The sequence below is a fragment of the Arachis stenosperma genome, chromosome 9 (assembly GCF_014773155.1).
Source record: "Arachis stenosperma cultivar V10309 chromosome 9, arast.V10309.gnm1.PFL2, whole genome shotgun sequence".
Classification (NCBI taxonomy): Eukaryota; Viridiplantae; Streptophyta; class Magnoliopsida; order Fabales; family Fabaceae; genus Arachis; species Arachis stenosperma.
In genome coordinates this window covers 153,418,931-153,439,084 of record NC_080385.1, presented here as the reverse complement: position 1 = coordinate 153,439,084, position 20,154 = coordinate 153,418,931, and the positions used below count along the sequence as shown (strand labels likewise).

The window sequence follows — 20,154 nt, the reverse complement described above, 5'->3', positions numbered from 1 at the left end:
TTTAATTTTTTATCTGTTTTTATTCTTTTTTATTATCATTATTATTATTTTCGTTGTCTTTATCTTTTTTTAATATATATTCAAAAACCTAAAGTACATAAATTTTAATATATAATATAAAAAAATTTAAAAAATTATGTTCAGATATTGATATTTAACCAATAAAATATATATAATATATAAATTTTAATGTCTAACATATAATTTTTTTAAAGATCACATACTCAAAATATTAATATCTAACTAATAAAATATATATAACACATAAATTTTGATAGACTTAACAAAAATATTGATGCATAGTATAAAACTTTTGTTATGCATACCATAAAAATTTTTGGAAGATCCATATATAATTTTTATAGGAATAATCGCTTTTTATTTAGATTGAATAGAATAACGATCCATATATGTATAATTTCTGGGATATATTTTGACACAAGTCATAATCTATCCACGTTTATGTAGTCCATAACATATGACAACAGATTCCCCAATGCACTACCTTGATATTTTTGTTTTAATTTAAATATACAAGTGGCGCCATTAAATTATTATGCTGGTAAATATCAACTTGACACACCATGAGAAGAAAAGATGCAACCTGCCTGCTTTTGTTGGTATGCTTGTCAGATAAGCATTATCAACGTCCTCTAATTATGTATTTAAGTACCAATAATTTTCTCTCTCTTCTTTTGCTTCTTCATTGGAGATCATTTCCTACACCTAGCTAGAATGACATAGCTAAATCCCTCATCATTTTTATTAGGGGAAGGAATTTATAACTAAATTATATAAGGACTACAGTTTAATTTCCACTGTTGACATCAAATTAAAGTCATTTTCATAAATGTCTTTAAAAATGTTAAAATTTCCTAAATATAATTTTATTCTAAACTTCTATTTAAGTGGAAAATGCTATTTAATCTTAAAAAATAAAATAAACTCTATAATTTGGGACTAATTTTTTTATTATAGATGAAGAGTGTGTGCAATCCAATTTTATTGGCTTTGTATGTATTTATTTTTTATGAGAATGTGTAATTGGTAAATCCAATGATTTTGCAAGGAGATTTTTGAAAATTTTTTAATATTAAATTAAAATGCCTGTTTTGTTTGTTGTAATTTTTTTTGAAATTCTCAAATCTTAGGATCTGATTTTTGCTCCCCAAGAAATCAAAAGATTTAATTTTTACATTTTAAATCAAACAGTACTATATTTGAGATTATTACTTTTATAATCTATGATCATGAAGAACACTATTTTTGTCTCATATAAAAAAATTAATTATCATTTGTATTCATAAAAGATATAGATACTGAAAAATGTATTCATATAAGAATAAAACGACAATTATAACCATAGGTTTTTGTGTGCCAAGAGTACCCGAACATTTGTTACACAATTGATCCATTAGAGTATTCTTAACATACAGAAGTTATTTTTTTTAGATACAATTGTCATTTTATTTTTATATGAATATATTTATCAGTGTTTTGTATCTTTCGTAAATATAAATAGTAATTTAATAATTTGCGACAATTTGGACCTTAATTTCCTTTATGTGTGTCATTGCTTTCCTTGGGGTGTGTAACATCTTGATAATTGATGAGATTGAGAGTAATTATATTTAAGTATTTTTTAAAAAAAAAAGTCTAAGACTAACAATTTTTGTGTTTTGTGACCAATACTTAACTATCAAAAGAAAATTGAGTGATCTTCTATTATTAAATGTAATCTCACACCATTAAAAATACTATTGAAGGCCAATTGATAGTTATAAAACACAAAAATTACTGGCCCTAACACTCCTCTTTTTAATACATTGCTAATTCATTTGAGATTCTAACTCTTTTATAATCAAACTGTGTTTTTACATGAATCAAACTTAACTCCTCCTTAGCTTGAAACTATCATTTAATTTAGTTATATTTAATTTGTTTATCAAAAAATAGAAAAATAAAAGGAATATCCGAAGCTGCGTAGAATGGTGGAGAAAAGTGGAAGTGTTTGTTTTGCAAAGAAAGAGTTGGAAATGAAAAGGGAGGAATGCATGCATAGGGACGTGAAAGAGGAAAGGTTCACTTTTTCGTTTGACCAAACTTGTTTGGCTGACTTGCTGAGCAAATGAATGAGGTCACTTTTTTCTTTCTTTAAGTGTGTGTGGTATGTCTCTGACTCTGACCCTGTCCCACAAATCATACAATGTTTCTTGTACTTTTTGAATCTTCAACTTCAAATCACGAAGATTCATGGTAATAACTTCAAGAGCAACAATGGTCAACTAAGTCACGGCTTTTTGGTTTGAGTTTGTAATGAAATATAGAGATTAGAGAAGATTATTTGTAATTAGCCATCATCACTCATATGTGGTCATGAATGACATGAAACTACTTCCACATTTTTTTAATACTTTATTTTTCAAGCATGATATGGTGTGCTTTTATTTCGAATTGTGATTTGTGAGAAGTGATGGAGGCATGCAGTAGCACTACCACCACCAATTTTCCTTAATGGATGGTTCTCTGGTTTCTGAATTGACCAAAATAAAAAAGAATATGTATTTTTATATTAAAAATGATAAATAAAGAAATATATAAGAAAATAATATAAATATGATTTAAAAGAAATAAAAGGACAGAATCAATGACTCGGAGAAATTTATTCGGATTATTGTTAAGTGAATATACTAAAAAAAGGCGTTTATGTTGTACTATTACAAGAAGGAATTATTGGTATGATGAGGAAAGCATATAAGAGTAGTAGTTGTACTATTAATCACTATAGCATATAAAAAGTTTTCAAAATTGATGTCTTCACTACTGTAGGGGTAGGCGAATCCAAGTACTTTGGCTTTTTTGTTTGCTCTCTATCCATAATTATATTAGGTGAGTTCTATGGTGTCTTTGTTATAGTGTCTAAATTGCCTAACTTTCTTTTTAAAGTAAAAAATAAAATGTTTAAAATAAAAAATAAATTATATAAAATTGATTAAATATAAGTTATTTACTTCTTTTAGTAATTTAGATACAAAGTGTTAGGCACCATAACATTTACCATTATATTATACCATCAATATATTTTTTTAATCTTTCCAATATTAGCTATAAAATTGTGAATTTTTTAACATTACTATTGGATTAGTTTTTTGTTGAAAATAATTAATATGCCACTTTGTGTTAATGTTATAAGTGTAAAAACTGAGGAGTGTATGAAGATAGTTCTATATCAAAGAAAATAAAAAAAATAAAATATTTATAAAATAAAAAATTTATTAATTCATTAACTTAAAATTTTGAGTTGGATATAATATCTTATCATCTTATATTTTATTGCTTGATTATTCCTCGAAGTCTCTACGTTTGGCCCAACACTTTGATTATTGTGCACCATTACTTTTTCGCTAATTGTTTTCTTCTTCTCTCTATTTTCTCTAGTGAATGGAAGCTGTGAGGAGGCTTCACGCCTCACTGCGGTAAAATGTACTTGCTTGAGATTAGTTCAACCTCAAAACCCGAACGCCACTCTTTTTAATAATAATAATAATAATAGACTCATGTTTCATCAAAACGATAAAGACAATAACACTTTATTATAAGAATAAAATTGTAATAAACATTTGATTCTATATTCTAAAAGTATGAATAAATTATTAAAAAGTTAACGCTTCGTTTCAGACCAAACAAAATAAATAATAAGTAATGACAATAATGGAAGAAAAGATATTTAACAAGCAATGTAGTAATGAACAACCTTGTCAGCAATGCACAGATATACCAAGGCTGTAATAAAAAGCGGTACTTAATCAATCAATCAATTAAATTAATTAATACACAAATAGCATTAGCAAAACAAAAACGGGCAAGCACCAATAAATAATAAACATGAGGGGGAAAGGGTTAAGTAAAAAAGAGTGTCCAGGTTCATCCCCCTGAAACAGTCCCTCTCAAATTGACACCCTATATATATCAAAAAAACATGAAAAAGCTCTTTGCACAGCACGATCAACACAAGACCAGCTTCAATTCAAGTGCACATATTTTAGCATCCTAGATTGACCCTTTTGCCCCTATTCCTCCACTAACTTTTCCCTTATTATAAAACACAGTCACAAATCCAAAAGAAACAACAAAACAATAAACATAGCCTTGGTGCCCTGCTTCAATGGCGTCCATGGCTACTTTCTTCGTGAAAACCACCTTCCCGTCTCATTCTCTGACCAAATCGTTTGAGACCCGTTTTGCGCCACCCTTGAAAGTCAACGTCTTTGTCGGAGCCAGGTCGAGAATCCATCCGGGGCTCCGAGTTTCGAGCGGGTTGATCGAACCCGACGGAGGGAAGCTGGTGGAGCTGGTGGTGGATCATTCGGCGAGGGATTTGAAGAAAGGAGAGGCCTTTCAGCTCCCGAGGGTGAAGCTCTCAAGAATCGACATCGAATGGGTCCACGTGCTCAGCGAAGGTTGGGCGAGCCCACTTCGAGGGTTCATGAGAGAGAACGAGTTCCTCCAAACGCTTCATTTTAACTCGCTCCGACTCGATGACGGGTCGGCGGTGAACATGTCCGTGCCGATCGTGCTTGCCATTGATGATGAGCAGAAGCAACGAATCGGGGATTCAAAAAGAGTCGCGCTTTTTGATTCCAGTGGCAACCCTGTCGCCATTCTCAATGAGTGAGTTTTGCTACATAACTTTATACCTCTGTTTTCCTCTCTCTTTTGTTTTTAAGTTCAATTAGGCACTTTTTTATGCTTTGTGCTGCGTGTTTTTCTTCTTACTACGTGTAACCTCGTACCTTTACCGTTATTTCATGTATCGGATTGGAAAGGAGGGGAGTACATTAAAAATTTTTATTTTTTTTACTTTTTTGGGTGGGGGATTTAATATTTTCTATTTCTTTTGTTTTTTTATTTAGAGGTTCACAAGAAAGGAATAGTTTTGTGTTGTTTTCACGTATGCAGGATTGTTTAGTTTCTTGAGGCATGTATGAAGTTTAGATAGTCAATTATTGAGAGCTGATTTTGGAATAGGAGGACCTTAGGGGTAGAGTTCGGCAATTGGGGGCCTCTATGATTGTGGTTATTGAGTCATTTTCAGGTTTTGGATCTTTCTTTAGTTATTTTTTCCAATTTGTATTTTTCTTCTAATCGGTGGTTGGTTAGTCAACCACTAATACAATGCCGTGGTGGATTTTGAGATGGTTTCCACTTATATTGTTGCTTTCTCTTCTTTTCGTCTCTTTTAAAGTTTTTGTTATACATAATTATCCTCTCATAAGAACAGATTTTGTAGTGGAACATGTTCAGCTCTGTATTATTGGTGCATAATAGGAATGCCAGTATTTTTGTAGTACCAAAACGGAAATGATAACTAGTATTTGTCACTATCAATAAAGGAGATAAACTTGCAGTTACTAGTTGATTTTATTGAAACCAACTCTTTATCTTCGCATGATAATTGTACTATCTTTTTTTTCCCTCTCTTTTAGTTGCCTTTACTCTCTCTGCTATGGCTTATAGCATTGTTTTGTTATTTCAGTATTGAAATTTATAAGCACCCTAAAGAAGAGAGGATTGCGCGAACTTGGGGAACCACTGCCCCTGGCTTACCTTATGTTGAACAAACTATTACCAATGCTGGAAATTGGCTGATTGGTGGTGACCTAGAGGTTATAGAACCTATCAAGTATAATGACGGGCTTGATCATTTTCGCCTGTCCCCTTCTGAACTGCGCAACGAGTTTGCAAAGCGCAATGCAGACGCCGTGTTTGCATTCCAACTCCGGAATCCTGTCCACAATGGACATGCTCTGCTGATGACCGATACCCGAAAGCGGCTTCTTGATATGGGATACAAGAATCCTATTCTCTTGCTTCATCCATTGGGAGGTTACACCAAAGCAGATGATGTTCCACTTGAATGGAGAATGAAACAACATGAGAAGGTAAGTTATTAATATGAATAATTTTACTATGCAGATGTATGTTAAGAAGACGTTTCCTGTGTGGCAATATGTTGATTCTAAATATGCCTGTCTGCTCCTCTGAACAGCAAAAATTCACTTGTGTTGCTTTTGGTCTTTTTCATATAGGTGCTTGAGGATGGTGTTCTTGATCCAGAGACAACAGTGGTATCCATATTTCCATCCCCAATGCACTATGCTGGACCGACTGAGGTACAATGGCATGCAAAGGCTAGGATCAATGCAGGAGCTAACTTCTACATTGTTGGTCGGGACCCTGCAGGCATGAGCCACCCAGTTGAGAAAAGAGACCTGTATGATGCTGACCATGGGAAGAAAGTACTGAGCATGGCACCCGGACTAGAGCGTCTAAACATTCTTCCTTTCAGGGTAACTAAAGAACGAAGTTGTACATTTTTGTGTACTTATGCTTCCTTGATACAAGTAATGATCGTTCCAATTGTTTGCAGGTTGCTGCATATGACAAGACTCAGGGCCGAATGGCATTCTTTGACCCTTCAAGGCCTCAAGACTTCCTCTTCATATCAGGCACCAAGGTATAATTACTAGAACATCACCTATTTGTCTAGGATAGTGGCCATGTTTTGTTTATATTTGTAGTACCTTAAACCATACATCCTAAACAATGTTATTTTGCTCCGTACAGATGCGCACATTGGCGAGGAACAAGGAAAGTCCTCCTGATGGATTTATGTGCCCCGGTGGCTGGAAGGTGCTAGTTGACTATTACGACAGCTTAGTACTCTCCGGCAACGGCACAATGCCGGAAGCTGTTCCAGCTTAGGTGTGTTGTTGTTCTGCTGTATATTTGATTGGGAGAAACCGTAAGCTTATTATTCTTCTGTCAAGATCTAGATTCCAACACAGGTCACTATGACTAATAATAAAAAGTTGAAAACTTTAGGGAGAAGGCATTGTGACATAATTTGCCCCCCTCTGTAATTATGGCATCTAGTGTTGCCTCTTGCACTCGGTGTGTGCCATTGTGCATGTCAACCCCTCTGTAACATATTGTGCTTGTGCTATGGATTTGGTTTGGGAGTTTTATGATTGTTATTGAGTTGCCATGCAGCAACCTATGGTTTCTATAAATTTAGAAAGGAGAAACATTTGTCATAGTCGTCACACTTGATATAATCCACACAATTTTGAGAAAAATGGGATTTTTTATTTCCGAGGAAAAATTCTTGGAAACCTATTACATGTGAAAATCCAACAGGATAAGGCTCACGAATTTGACAAGAGTATTTAGACTATTATTATGCGGATAATGGATACTAAGTAGTTATCGCAAAGAGTTACATATACTGTTTTGATATATTGATTTTGGATAGTGTTTAGAGTATTGATAGAGACTCCACCTTAAAAATAAAAAAGTAAAAAAAGGCAAGTATAAACCATATCGAAATGTTAGAATCAGTGTCCCACATTATCATGAACAAAAATATAAGCTAAAACCCTCCAATGAACTATTAAAGGATCATGAAAAGAGTTGTGTTTGTGTGTGTGGGAGGAGAATGTAGTAGCTAATAGCTATGGCTGACATTGCACAACAATAGTAAAAAAAAAAGACAATCTTAATTATTAAGTCACATGAAATCTATGTTAGAGTCCAATTCTTATATGCCAAAGGAAAATGATACATAACTAACATTATTTCTGTTTAATAATTATAGGTTGAGATTTCCATCACCCATTCAAGTAGACCATAGCAATCAGAGAATCCGGCAAAGAGAATTGATCAAGTGATGTGTGAAAAATTTCCAAGAAGTGTACGGTGTGATGCTTGGCAGAAATTACTGTATCAAGGTCCCACAATGATTAGTGATAACTGTTAAATGATGATAATGTGATACATGAAGTTGCTCAGTGTTAAAACATTCCTTTGCAAAATCATTGTAACAATCGGCACAAGGTCATTGATCCATTGGCCCATTGGCCCATTCTTTCTCTTGAGATGTTGAATGTATGGTTGAAAATTGTTATACAAATATATTTTGCTTCAACAACTATAGTCTAAAAAGACATGATTAAATTGGACTGATTTTTTGTGGGTCCCCGCAGTACCTTGTATATATATATCTACATATAAAAAGACCATATTAGAAGTGTACTTGCCCCATGATAACAAGTGAGGATGGAGAAGCAGGTATGCCTAATGTCTCAAGGATGACAACAATAATATGGTACAGTTATAACTGAATTTGGTGGACAACCACAACAATTCACAGGCAGAATCACTATAAGATGGACTTGTGAAGAAGCACTACATGGCAATGTGATAACAATGAATGAAATAGGGAGGAAGAGACATGTTAGGGAGCCACCTTGTGTTCCATTTCTATGGGAAGTAAGGCCAGGCATTGCCAAGAAAGATTGGAAGCCAGAGTTGTGTTCATGTAGCAGCCAGTTTCCTTGTCCTGAACCTCCACTCAAACTAATAGCCTCAGTTCCCTTTCTTTGGGAAGAAAAACCTGGAACACCACTACCTAATTTCTCACTTTATTCTTCTTCACTGGATAACATTGATTCCAATGATGAGAGTAGTGAAGCTATTACTGGCATGGAGCTTGAAACATTTAGGTTTGACATTGATGAATCAATGGAGGAAAAGTCATTGGTTGAACCTGAAGTTGAAACCACATTGTGGGCAACTTGCTCAGAGACAGAGAGTTGCACAAGCAGCTATGAAACAGGAAGGTCAAGTCCAACTGGTGCCACTTTCTTAGAATGCCTATTTCCATTGTATCCACCAAAATCAGGCTTTCTTGAAAGGGATGAGAACTTTCTGTTTTCAACTCAACCAGCAGAAGTAAAGGCAGAAGAAGATGTTGATGATGGAGAGTGTACTAATGGCAGTGAGATGACGATGAGGAGGAAGGTGCCAACACTTGGAGAACTAATCATGATGAGTAGAAGAAGAAGCTGCAGAAGGAAAGCACTTCACATGAACTGGGATCATAATCCACCTAAGGTATTAGTATAGTACAAACCTTTCTTTCTATCAGTTTTGCTTTCTAAACTAATGCTTTGATGATAGTGATATTTGTGCAGGAAATGAGAAGAAAGGAAGATTTTGGATGCTTCAACTTTGTACGTGGCAACATAGTTGAGGGACTATTCAAGAGAAGCTACTTGCCGAGAATGAAACTAGTCAAGGCAAGGCAGGGGACGATGATAATAGAGCCAAAGCTCACAATATAATTTCTATTTTAATACTTAAATACACGTTTTGGGTTTCAGTTTGTGGAGTGTGGAGTGTTGAACAATTAACTTGTGCTAATATATATATATATTAACTTGAACTACCACTTTATTACAATTTTAACTAAGAAATAAAACATTAAACAAAATTGGTAGGGCGGGCCAGGCCTAGAAGCAAGCTCCTATGGTGACCTATCCCCCTTGAAAAATAAAGTTAATATCGTTATAGACTCTACATATCAGATATTAAGCTGAGCAGAACATATACCACACTTGGTCTTATGTTTTTTTATCTCTTAAATTCATTCCTTTATACTACAGTTTTATTTGATTGTTCATTGTTACCACCAATGTGCGATTTCTCCAAACACCAACTAAACTATACAAAACCTTTGCACCAGCCAACATCATAGTTTTCAGATGTTTGTTCAATCCTTTGATAACTAGAAACTTCCGTGAGAATTGGTTGGTCGATTACTGACAACTCATTGAAGCAAATTTGACGCCGGCAACATGTCATAAAGAGACTTAGAGAATTTACGTAGCTACGTGTACATTTTTCCTGAGGTAGACAAGTTGCATAAGACCATGGCCAGACTAAAACATGTAACTCGAAACAGAACACAATTAGCCATTAAAAGATATATTTCTGCCTACAGGATAGAACATCAATTCACAGTTAACGTTACTTCAAACAAACCTTAGGATTTTCAAAGCATTCAAAAGGTGCGAGCTATAAATTTACATGCTCAACTACTGTATGACCTAAAGAAAATTCTTCTCAAAGATATAGTTTTTAAATAGTAATCCATATGGTCAATATCTATTTGTTAAGGTTTATAAACAGATATCTAAACCCCCCAAAAAGCTAAGGTTTTCTTTCAACCACAATTCACCAACTTTTGTCTGTCAAGAACTGTGAATACATAGCTACGAAGAGTCTAGAGAGTGTTCTTGGAAATTGCATCCCCAAAGCGCACAAACCATTGAGCATTAGATGAATTGTTATCCTGCTGCAGTTGAAGCCCTTCCACTTTTGATTGCTGTTGTCCCTTCCCAATCAAGAACTGTGCATAGTCCACATTCTTGGCAGGGCCGGAGCGCATCTTGCTTGGAGGGGCTGGGAGTAATGAGACCAGAACCCTGGCAACTTCGTGCATAGTAGGCCTTTCGGAAGGGTTTCGTTTCGTGCAAAGCAGTGCAAGCTGAAAGGTCTTCTTGACATGAGCCAAATCAATGCAGGTAACGGAAACCTCAGGATCGACAGCCTCCATTACAGTGTTGTTATCTGCTTTGGACAATATCTAAGGAACAGGATAGGTTAGCGTAAATACTATTAAAAAGAGAAGATATTTGAATGATGCAGGGAACACATACCAGTTGATGCAAGTTAGACTCGTTATCCACTGCTTTCTTTCCAGTAAGCAACTCAAGTAGAACAATGCCAAAGCTATAAACATCTGATTTTTCATTAAGCCTTGATGTCCGGGCATATTCAGGGTCAATATAGCCTATTGTTCCAAGAACATAGGTTGAGGTGTGTGTTCTTGCACTTGAGATGGATTTGGCAGTTCCGAAGTCAGAAAGGTGTGCCTCAAAGTTCTCATCAAGTAGGATGTTCGAAGACTTAATGTCCCTGTGAACAATTCGAGGGTTGCAGTCATGATGGAGATACGCAAGGCCTTCGGCAGCTCCAACTGCAATTCTCAAGCGTGTCTCCCAATCAAGTTTCACCTTCAGTGGACCTGACAATTTGAGTGCAGAAAACAATTCAACACGTCACTAAAATATTGTGTGAACATAAAACTTAACATGAAAACGTTACTCACTGAAATATACCATGAAGAAGATCCCACAAAGAGCCATTGGCCATATAATCATAGAACAGGAGATTCCCATAGGGTGTTAGTGCATAACCATGCAACGTGACAAGATTCCTGTGCCTAATGCTGCCAATTGTTTCAAGTTCTGTCTCAAACTCCTGCAGGTTATGTGGATGCTGGTTGTACAATCGCTTAACTGCAATTGGTCGGGAATTCTTCAAAGCACACTTGTATACAGTACTAGAAGCACCGTACCCTATAGCATATTTCTCACTGAGATTCTCCGTACTTCTCATTATATCATCTAAGGTGTGGATAGCCATATCCATATGAAGAATAACAAGTTTCGGTGGCCCTGATAAGTAATATTGGAAAAACAAACAAGTAAGAAGAATTAAGGACAACAAAGTTACTAACATGTCATTTATGAAGTTCACCATACCTTGACCAATTCTGCCGGAACCTTTCACCAATTGCTTCGATTGGCTTGATTTACGGATAGCAACAGTTACCATGGCCAACAATGTGATTAAACCCAGAGCAAGACATATAACTGCAATTCTTGATACAAACACTGTACAAATAAACGGGTAAGAAACAAGGACCATTAAATTAAAAATAAACACAAAACATTGCATACCTCTGGATTTTGCAATATGAGGACGACATATTGATCCTAGCCAATCCCCACATAATAAAGGATTTCCAAGGAAGCTGCAATATGTAACATCAAAGACAATGAATCAAGCATAAAATTTGGCACGAAATAAAATATCTAGGGTTATTTACAATACCTTTCAGCTGAAAACCGTGAAAAGTTCTTCATAGCAGGAATAACTCCAGAAAAGTTATTATAGGATAAGTTCCTAAAGCATGTACAAGTCACACTTGAGAAACTTCGGTTGAAAAATAAACAAATAGGAAATTCATGGAGCCAACAGGTATACTCACAAAGAGGTAAGACTGAAACAATTACTAAGCTGATCAGGAATCTTCCCATGCAAGTTGTTGTTATTCAAAATCCTACAATTCAGTTTCAGCAAAGGCAGAATAAGCAACATGCTATAAACAACATATCAAGAAAAAAAGAAAAGAGAAGAGAAAAAATACGCTAACACACACAAAAGAGCAGTTCACAGGAAAACGTACAGAGACATAAGGTTCTGCAGTTGGCCAAACTCTGGGGGAATGCTACCCGACAAATTGTTGGAGGACATATCACTAGGGGAAACAAAAATAAATAATTAATATAACAAACTAAACAATGTGAACTGGTCATTAAAATGTTAAGCTTGTGAGAAGGCAGCAAGATACATGATTTGTATGCTTCTTAGATTGCCAAATTCGCCAGGCAAGGGTCCATAAAGTTGATTATGACTCAGGTTCCTGCATTTACATTTTACAAAATGCAAATATTACGCAGAACTTAGTCAAAGAAACCCCAAAAGTTTAAAACTAAATGTTTTTGGTAGTTTCAATCTTACAGTGTCAAAAGGTGCTCTAGATAACCCACAGATGCTGGTACATGCCCAGAAAAATAATTGCTAGACAGATCCCTGAAACAATAGATTAAAAAATTATTCAATATTTAATTTTCAGCATATGATATACAATTCATGAGGGGAGGGAAGGGCTACATGAAACTTACAGAGTATCAAGATTTATGATGTGTCCCAGCTCGGTAGGAATGCTCCCTTTGAAATTGTTAGCAGAGAGATTGCTGGAAATTAAATAATTTCACTCTCGACACAAAATAAGAAAAACATTTTACATAAACTCTATATAAAGTGAAAAAAGTTGTTTTTTCCATGACATACAGGTAGGTCAAACTCTCAAGGCTGCGGAAGCTAAGTGGGATGGAGCCGCTTAACTGATTTCCATGAACATTACTACATAAGATAAACAAATGAAACAAGACCCAGTATAAGTTATATTCAAACAAAAGAAGATTCTGTTTTTCAAAGTCCCTCAGCTCATTGGCAGCGTGCAGATATCTTACAACTGATTCAATGCAGTACAAGAGCTTATATTATGCGGAATAGACCCTACAAGATGGTTGTTGGCAAGATTCCTGAACATAAGAAACAGGAGGAACTTAATACAACTGGCACATAAAGAAGTGATTCTAGACTTTTTTTTTTAAATAAGAATGAACATACTCACAGTTCAAAAAGGTGTTCAAGTTTTCCAATCTCATTAGGAATTCTACCCACCAGTTGATTGTCATTTAGTTGCCTACAATAACAAATTAGTTTTAAATAATTACATGCAGTGAAAAGAGGACCAAGTTGATACAATAAGAAACAGACTCACAAGTAGCTCAATTTCGACATGTTGCCAAGTTCTGCAGGTATTGGACCAGTAAGCTTGTTTCCATGAAGATACCTGTATAATCAACTTGCTCAGACAAGAACAAATAGTGAAGCAATTTCAATCAATGTGAAATTACACTTACAGCTTGCCAGTGAAGGACAAATTGCCTAGTATTGGAGGGATAGGGCCTACTAATTCATTCTCACTCAAATCCCTGCAAAATCATTAGTGCAGTTTTAATATCCATTCCAACAGTAAATGAAAGATATTATGGACCTAACAGACATGATGTATGATTATCTTTTCTTACAGAATTGCTAGGGCTTGCATTAAACCAATTACTTCTGGAATCTTCCCAGTTAGTCTATTTCCTTGAAGTGACCTAGAAAGATAGTCATAACACGATAATGATGATGGAAATAATCCCCTCAGTATCGGGGTTAATCATTAAGAGACAGAAAATACAAATCAAGTTATCATATCTATGCTAATAACTACAATAATTCCTTAGCCAGAATACTCACAATGTAGCCACTTGAAGAAATCCAATATTATAGGGAATCTCTCCAGAAATCTGATTATATGAGATGTCCCTGAAAATTCAATGATAACAGAGTCACACTGCAAAACTATAGAAAAGAAATACAGACATTGAAAGCAACAGAAAATTTACATACAAGATTTCAAAACTTGTACAGTTCCCAATGCTGTCAGGTATAGTTCCAGTCAAGTTATTGCCTCTTACATCACTGGGAAGTCAAAGAAAATAATAAAGAATAAGAAAGGTCAAAACTTAAAAACCAAATGGAAGAACATAAGATACAACAAAGAGAAGCCTCAGGTGTATGCAAAGGGCACTTACAAGTACCACAGACCAGTTAATTGACAGATATCAGGGGACAAAGTTCCAGTCAACATGTTCCCTCGCAATCCACTATACCATTGCATAACCAAAATTAACCGTTTGGAGATTAGTGCAAAAACCAGGAAACATCCATCCGTAAATGAAAATTATATAAAGAAAGGGGAATACACACAGGTACTGCAAGACTTCATTCCAATAGAGTAGTCTAGGTATCTCTCCAATGAGCTTGTTTTGTGCAAGATCGCTGCAAATGAGAGAATGCATTCACGAATAAAAGGACTTGCAATGGAAGATGACATGCAGAAAATCAGAAATATCCAAAGAAAGATTACCACCAAGATTAATGCACATTTGAATTTGGTTGAAATACATGGCATAACCCCAAGCTCATAAAAATTACACTTAAATGAACTTACAGGGTTTTCAGGTTTGGGATTTGGGATAAAGTTGTGGGGATGGGACCAGTCAACTGATTCCTCTTCAAATTCCTGCATTGACCAACAAAACATAAAACTCTCCCATCCACGTGAAACAAGACAAACTTCAAAATAATATACTGTTTTAAAACTTACAAAAACTCAAGCTGCTTCAGCTTTGATATGGAGAAAGGTATATCACCATATAGCTGATTGTCAGACAAATCCCTACAATTTCATGACATAAGTAATGGTATCAAAAGTTATAACATAGGTAAAACAATTAATTGAATTAGAGAAGGGCAACATGCAAACAAGGCAAAGTACTAGAAAGCACGTACAGATGGGTAAGATCAGCACAGTTCCCAATTTCATCTGGTATTTGACCGGATAATTTGTTCCCCTGCAGGTCTCTGTGATTGTAACATAGAATTCAGATCGAATACTTATGCAAACTAAGTTACATCAGAAATTTACGTGTAGTAAGGTTCAACTAGATGAACATCACCATGAACATTAAGATAAACATACGTACAGGGATTGCAAGTTTCTTAAATCACCAATGGCTGGTGATATTTCCCCGCCCAGTAACAAGCTCGACAAGTTCCTTCAGGAAAAGAAACAGACAAAGCACTTCAATTTATAATACTCCAGGTAATAGTTAACACTACATATAGATTAAAAAAATTGCAGCCAATCAGAGTAATTAATTTAACTTAAGCAACTAATCCAAATTCCAAAGGAGAAGAAACATACAGAGAAATCACAGTGAAGCTAGAATTGTCACAGAAGATGCCACGCCATGAGCAGAAGTCTTCGTTGTGGACATCGTCCCAATCATGCAGAACATCTGCCATATTGTTGAAGGAAGCCTTGATTGACATCAATGCTTGTCCTGTGCATTTTAGAGACATATGAGTTCCAAGTTTTACAGCTATCTCAAAGTCCTATGAACTTGTTTGCAAACTATGCTTACATTAAGGCTATATTTTTATTAATATGACTAGCTAGGACTTCATACATTCATTCCACAACACAAGTAAAATATAAATACTAGGGAAAATATGTAGCTAACAAATTAAGCAAGGTAGCCATTTGCAAAACACACTACACCAAAAAAGAAAATAATTTAGAGAATTAACGAGTAAAATATATATATATATATATATATATAAGTACATTACTGAAAAGGGGGTATATAACTTGTCCAAGGGGCTGAGAGGAATAAAGGTAGTAAATAGTGTTCTGGTGACGTATCATGGACGTCGATATATCCATGGCAATAGAAAATTATTCAAGCACACCGAAAGCAACACTATGAAGTATAAACTTTAAGAACAATGATGAAATCCAAATTAAAACTAGAGTGTAGAATAATTTTTGACCCATTACAAATGTATTATACTGTTTTTAGCAGGTGATTATTTTAATTTTAACTATGGTTGTAAGTTACTTCGTTATAGTTATGCCAGAATTATTAAAATATTAATTAATTAATTGATTAATTAGTTGTGAATATTTAACAAAGTCATAATGTACTAAATAAAAGTAACTACTAATCATCATATTAGTATGATTATATCAAGATTAATACGCATCGTTGCTGTAGCAAATAGTCAGAGAATCATATGATAGTATTATGATTACAGTTCAATGTGATTCGCTCATCATCACAACACAAAAAGGTTTCAATGATAAACACCAAACAGAAATAGTAGGAGTAGTACATGATTTCCTCTCCTGTTTTCAGCCAATTGCAAACCACTCATCATAATCACGCTTATTAAATTTAATTTTGAAAATAAAAAAAGTATGTAGTATATCACCGAAGCCAGCAAATTTTGTAATAAGTCACCGACAGACAAACGCACTACGACTACGCTTGACTGACCTTCTACAACTGGATAGATTAAATAACAACAGAAGAAAAAAAAACGTTTCATTTCATTTTACCAATGAACGAACAAGTCAACATTATGTATCATTTCATTTCATCTCAACTCTCACTTAGAATCCTTCTGTGCACTTGGCTCTCCAAAATTTTATCTTTCATCATGTATTATTGCTTAGTTTAGGACCGAAAAATGTTCGACATGTTCGTTCATTGGTTTTTGAAGAGAGTAGGAACTTGGAACAATACTCTCCAAAAATGTTCCTACTCTCTTCAAAAAACCAATGAACGAACATGTCGAACATTTTTCAGTCCTAAACTGAGCAATAATACATGATGAAAGATAAAATTTTGGAGAGCGAAGTGCGCAGAAGGAAGCTAAGTGAGAATAGAATGGTAATGAATGCAGAGACGAACCTTCTTCAGTGAGTGGGTGAACAAACGGAGAAAAGAGGAACAGCAGCATCACCATTAACAGAGGATGAAGCAGCACGGGTCTTTTCCTCTGCCGGCGGCTACCATGGAACAACAGCAGCAGCTCATCATCCTCCATTGAGAATGAAAACGAAGATGAAAATGAAAATGACAATGAGAAAGAAAATGAGGTTCCACAAACACTAGTAGTGGAGGACGACGATGATAGTGAGCTAGCTATGCTTGGTAGACAGAGAGAGAAAGAGAGAGAGAGAGAGAGTGCAGGCGTTTGGCGTGACCTGTAAGGTAAACACTGAAGCAGTGTTTTATGAAGAGAGAGAGTAAGGTTAGCAAACGGCGGTGAAGAGACGTTAACGGGTGACAGCGAGTGTATGTAGCCGCCGTCATTCGTACTCGCCGTTTCCCAGTGCATTAGCCTTCTCTAATTTGACAGCTACTCCCTCTTTCATCATTTCATCCACACGCGCTTACCTTATCGCGTGACTTTCACTATCATCATCTCCTACCTCCTTTTACAGTTTAGACTTCAGACAACTACTCTTCTGATTCAAGTGACTGCACGCGCTAGAGTGAGCGTGGATATTGCCTGTTGTACAATTTTAGAGGCTGGAGCGTGTGTGCATGTGGCGCGTGATAAACTAAGGTTGTGATTGGGACTGTGATTGTATTGATAATGGCAGTACTAAAAAGAGATACATAAGGCTTAAAAAGAAACTTTTACTTTAATAAGATAAAAATATTAAATAAACGTAGCTTAATAGCACTTTTTAGAAGTTTTGTCTTCACCCGCTGGAGCCCTATCCGGGCTTCACCACTATTTGAATAGTTTTTGTTAGTTTGATTTTCATGTTATTGATTACTTTAAAAAGGATAGTGAAGGGGGACGAAGATGATGAGTTCCTCGGGAGGGAACTATCCTTCAACATTGAAAAGCAACGCATAGTTATGTGTGTGTTCCTCTCAACTCTCAAGAACTTGATCCAGGAGTTCTTATCCACTATCAGCAGCACTAGCATTATATGACAATTAAAATGGTTTTTCCTCTGATTAATATGGATTGGGGGAGTGATCAATTTATTAATCCACCTAAGTAAGTATTGAATATTTAAATAAAATTTATTTTTTTTATCTTTTTTCTATTTTTTTTCATATGTCCTATTTTGGATTAATGAAATAATTAGTTTATTCGCTTACTTAGAATCTGTTTAAAAAATTTTTAAAAAAATTTTTTGAATTTTTAACTTATAAAAAATAGTAATATTAATATTTGGTATAATTTTTAAAACTAAATTGTGACTTTCTAAAAAATTATTTAAGAATTTATCTAAAAATTAAAAAAATTACTTCTCTCATAATATTATTACTTTTTACTACATTTTTATAAAATAAATACTTTTAAAACAAAAAATTTTAACATAAAATAATTTATTTATAAATTATTTTTAATATAATTATTTATTATTTTTTCAAAAAATATTTAATTAAACGTATCCAAACTTAATTTTAATAAGTATTGGATATTTAAATAAAATTTATTTTGTATTGTTTTCTACTTTTCTGGTATATCCCATATTAAAGCTGCAGTCATTCCTTGTGCATAGCTTAGTTAAAACTCAACGAACTAACACTGTGTAAGCATTTATTTTACATTAGCTTTTAAAAATTCATATACAGATAGAGATAACACTCATTTAAATAAAAGTACACAAATAACAGACTTATTTTTTTTTTTATCACACTTGATGATTTTCATAATAATGTTGATAAAGGTGTTTTTCGTTTTTATACGTATGTAAGTATGTAACACCTTTATTTATTCCTGCAACTAAACTATTTATTACTAATTTACTAGGACTGTTGGTATTAAATAGACAAATCTTAGTAAGTTAATTCAACGTTATTAGTAATCTTCCATTTCCTTTGGAGTATTCTAAATTCGTCTTATACACATGTATGATATAATAATAATAATTCATTAATAATTTATAAGTGAAGAATATATAATGAAAATAAGTCCTTTTCTTTGTTGGGAAAAGGTAAACAAAGACTGAACAATGGGACATAAATTTCTGGAAAGAGTGTGGGTTCTTAAGAGGAATTATAAATATAAATGTGAAGGAAGCAAAGAAGAAAATGTAATGGGTGATGAATGTGCAGCTTTGCACAGTTGAGCAATAAAACAGGATTTACAACATAGCAATGTATAAAGCTGACTATGCTATTGCTGAGTCATTTTCCTCTATTGAGTCTTCAATTAGAACTGTCTTCTCTTGATTTGGTAATTATCCTTTTGCCCCCTTTTGTAAATATTTTATTTCTTCCTTTAACTTACTCACTTTTTAGTTCTTCCTCTTGTTTTTTTGCAATGAAAAGGGTTACCGTTTTTTCTCTTTTTCCACTTCAGTGTGACTTGCGGATATTGTGAACCATTTATCATTTACATTTATGCATATTTATTGGCCCAACAATCAAGGTGCAACCCTGGCCGTTGATCTTAGATCAAATTCGAACCCAAAACTGGCTTCTCTTTATAGTCTATTTTAAAGCAACAAGGTAGCTTCTGAATGTCTCATAAAGTGGGATGCCAAAATTTAATGTTCTCTAATCAATTGGCCCAGTATTAGGTTTACATTTGTATGATTTTCTTAGCTAGTCAAAAATAAAAAATCTTAATTAAAAACTAAAACTTTAGAATACTTTTAAGAATTTGTTTAATTTTGATGTAGTAATATATAAAATAATATATACAGTTGTATAATTATATTTATTTTTTTATAATTATTTATACAACTAATATAAAAGATAATATTTTTATTAATATGGCTATACATAATTAAATACACATATAAAATTACTTTATAATCACATTATATTTAAATTTAATCTTATTTTTAAAATGACTAACATTGGGCAATGTAGGATTTCTAATACAAAAATATTTTGCTTTTCACAAACTCTTTTAACCTTGACATATGGCTGATCAAAACTACAAAAGAGACAAAGACCAATGATTAATCAAACCAATGAAAATGACTAGTAAGGGATACTAAAATTATTAAAGTCAAAATCAAAGATGACTTCATCTGCAATTGATCATATCTATCCTGTATGTTTTTTTTACCCTGCATATGCCTAACTAATAAATTAAAAAAGAATGCCGGGTAGACCTTTTCACAATAATATGTTCTAATAGGAAAAAAAAATATTTTTTTCGATTATTAAAATA

At 34.0% G+C, this 20,154-nt stretch overlaps 3 protein-coding genes and 1 pseudogene across 5 annotated transcripts; 2 read left to right on the top strand and 2 right to left on the bottom strand.

The window, feature by feature from the left end:
* Nucleotides 1-3,985: 3,985 nt before the first annotated feature.
* LOC130948812 (ATP sulfurylase 1, chloroplastic) lies at nt 3,986-8,016 on the top strand. Its single transcript, XM_057877685.1, has 6 exons — nt 3,986-4,671; nt 5,537-5,942; nt 6,090-6,350; nt 6,431-6,517; nt 6,628-6,765; nt 7,658-8,016. The coding sequence occupies exons 1-5, from the start codon at nt 4,166-4,168 to the stop codon at nt 6,763-6,765; spliced, it is 1,398 nt and encodes a 465-aa protein (XP_057733668.1). The 5' UTR covers nt 3,986-4,165; the 3' UTR covers nt 7,658-8,016.
* A 248-nt stretch (nt 8,017-8,264) lies between these two features.
* On the top strand, nt 8,265-9,463 carry LOC130948814 (uncharacterized). 2 transcript variants are annotated; one of them, XM_057877686.1, is made up of 2 exons: nt 8,265-8,955; nt 9,036-9,463. In XM_057877686.1, the coding sequence occupies exons 1-2, from the start codon at nt 8,269-8,271 to the stop codon at nt 9,183-9,185; spliced, it is 837 nt and encodes a 278-aa protein (XP_057733669.1). In that variant the 5' UTR covers nt 8,265-8,268; the 3' UTR covers nt 9,186-9,463. The 2 variants fall into 2 exon arrangements, with proteins under 2 accessions (XP_057733669.1, XP_057733670.1); XM_057877687.1 differs by having other exon boundaries at nt 9,022-9,463.
* LOC130952062 (U2 spliceosomal RNA) lies at nt 9,300-9,473 on the bottom strand (annotated as a pseudogene).
* A 330-nt stretch (nt 9,474-9,803) lies between these two features.
* LOC130948811 (LRR receptor-like serine/threonine-protein kinase ERL1) lies at nt 9,804-17,057 on the bottom strand. 2 transcript variants are annotated; one of them, XM_057877684.1, is made up of 27 exons: nt 16,911-17,057; nt 15,359-15,497; nt 15,138-15,209; nt 14,944-15,015; nt 14,759-14,830; nt 14,603-14,674; nt 14,359-14,430; nt 14,184-14,255; nt 13,999-14,070; nt 13,846-13,914; nt 13,632-13,703; nt 13,464-13,535; nt 13,322-13,393; nt 13,172-13,243; nt 13,008-13,079; nt 12,826-12,897; nt 12,657-12,728; nt 12,493-12,564; nt 12,323-12,394; nt 12,158-12,229; nt 11,960-12,031; nt 11,803-11,874; nt 11,649-11,722; nt 11,451-11,582; nt 11,025-11,363; nt 10,563-10,930; nt 9,804-10,489 (listed from the first exon to the last, which is right to left on the bottom strand). In XM_057877684.1, exons 1-27 carry the CDS (start codon nt 17,044-17,046, stop codon nt 10,127-10,129), a joined length of 2,988 nt encoding a protein of 995 aa, XP_057733667.1. In that variant the 5' UTR covers nt 17,047-17,057; the 3' UTR covers nt 9,804-10,126. The 2 variants fall into 2 exon arrangements, with proteins under 2 accessions (XP_057733667.1, XP_057733666.1); XM_057877683.1 differs by having other exon boundaries at nt 11,025-11,582.
* Between the last annotated feature and the right edge of the window lie 3,097 nt (nt 17,058-20,154).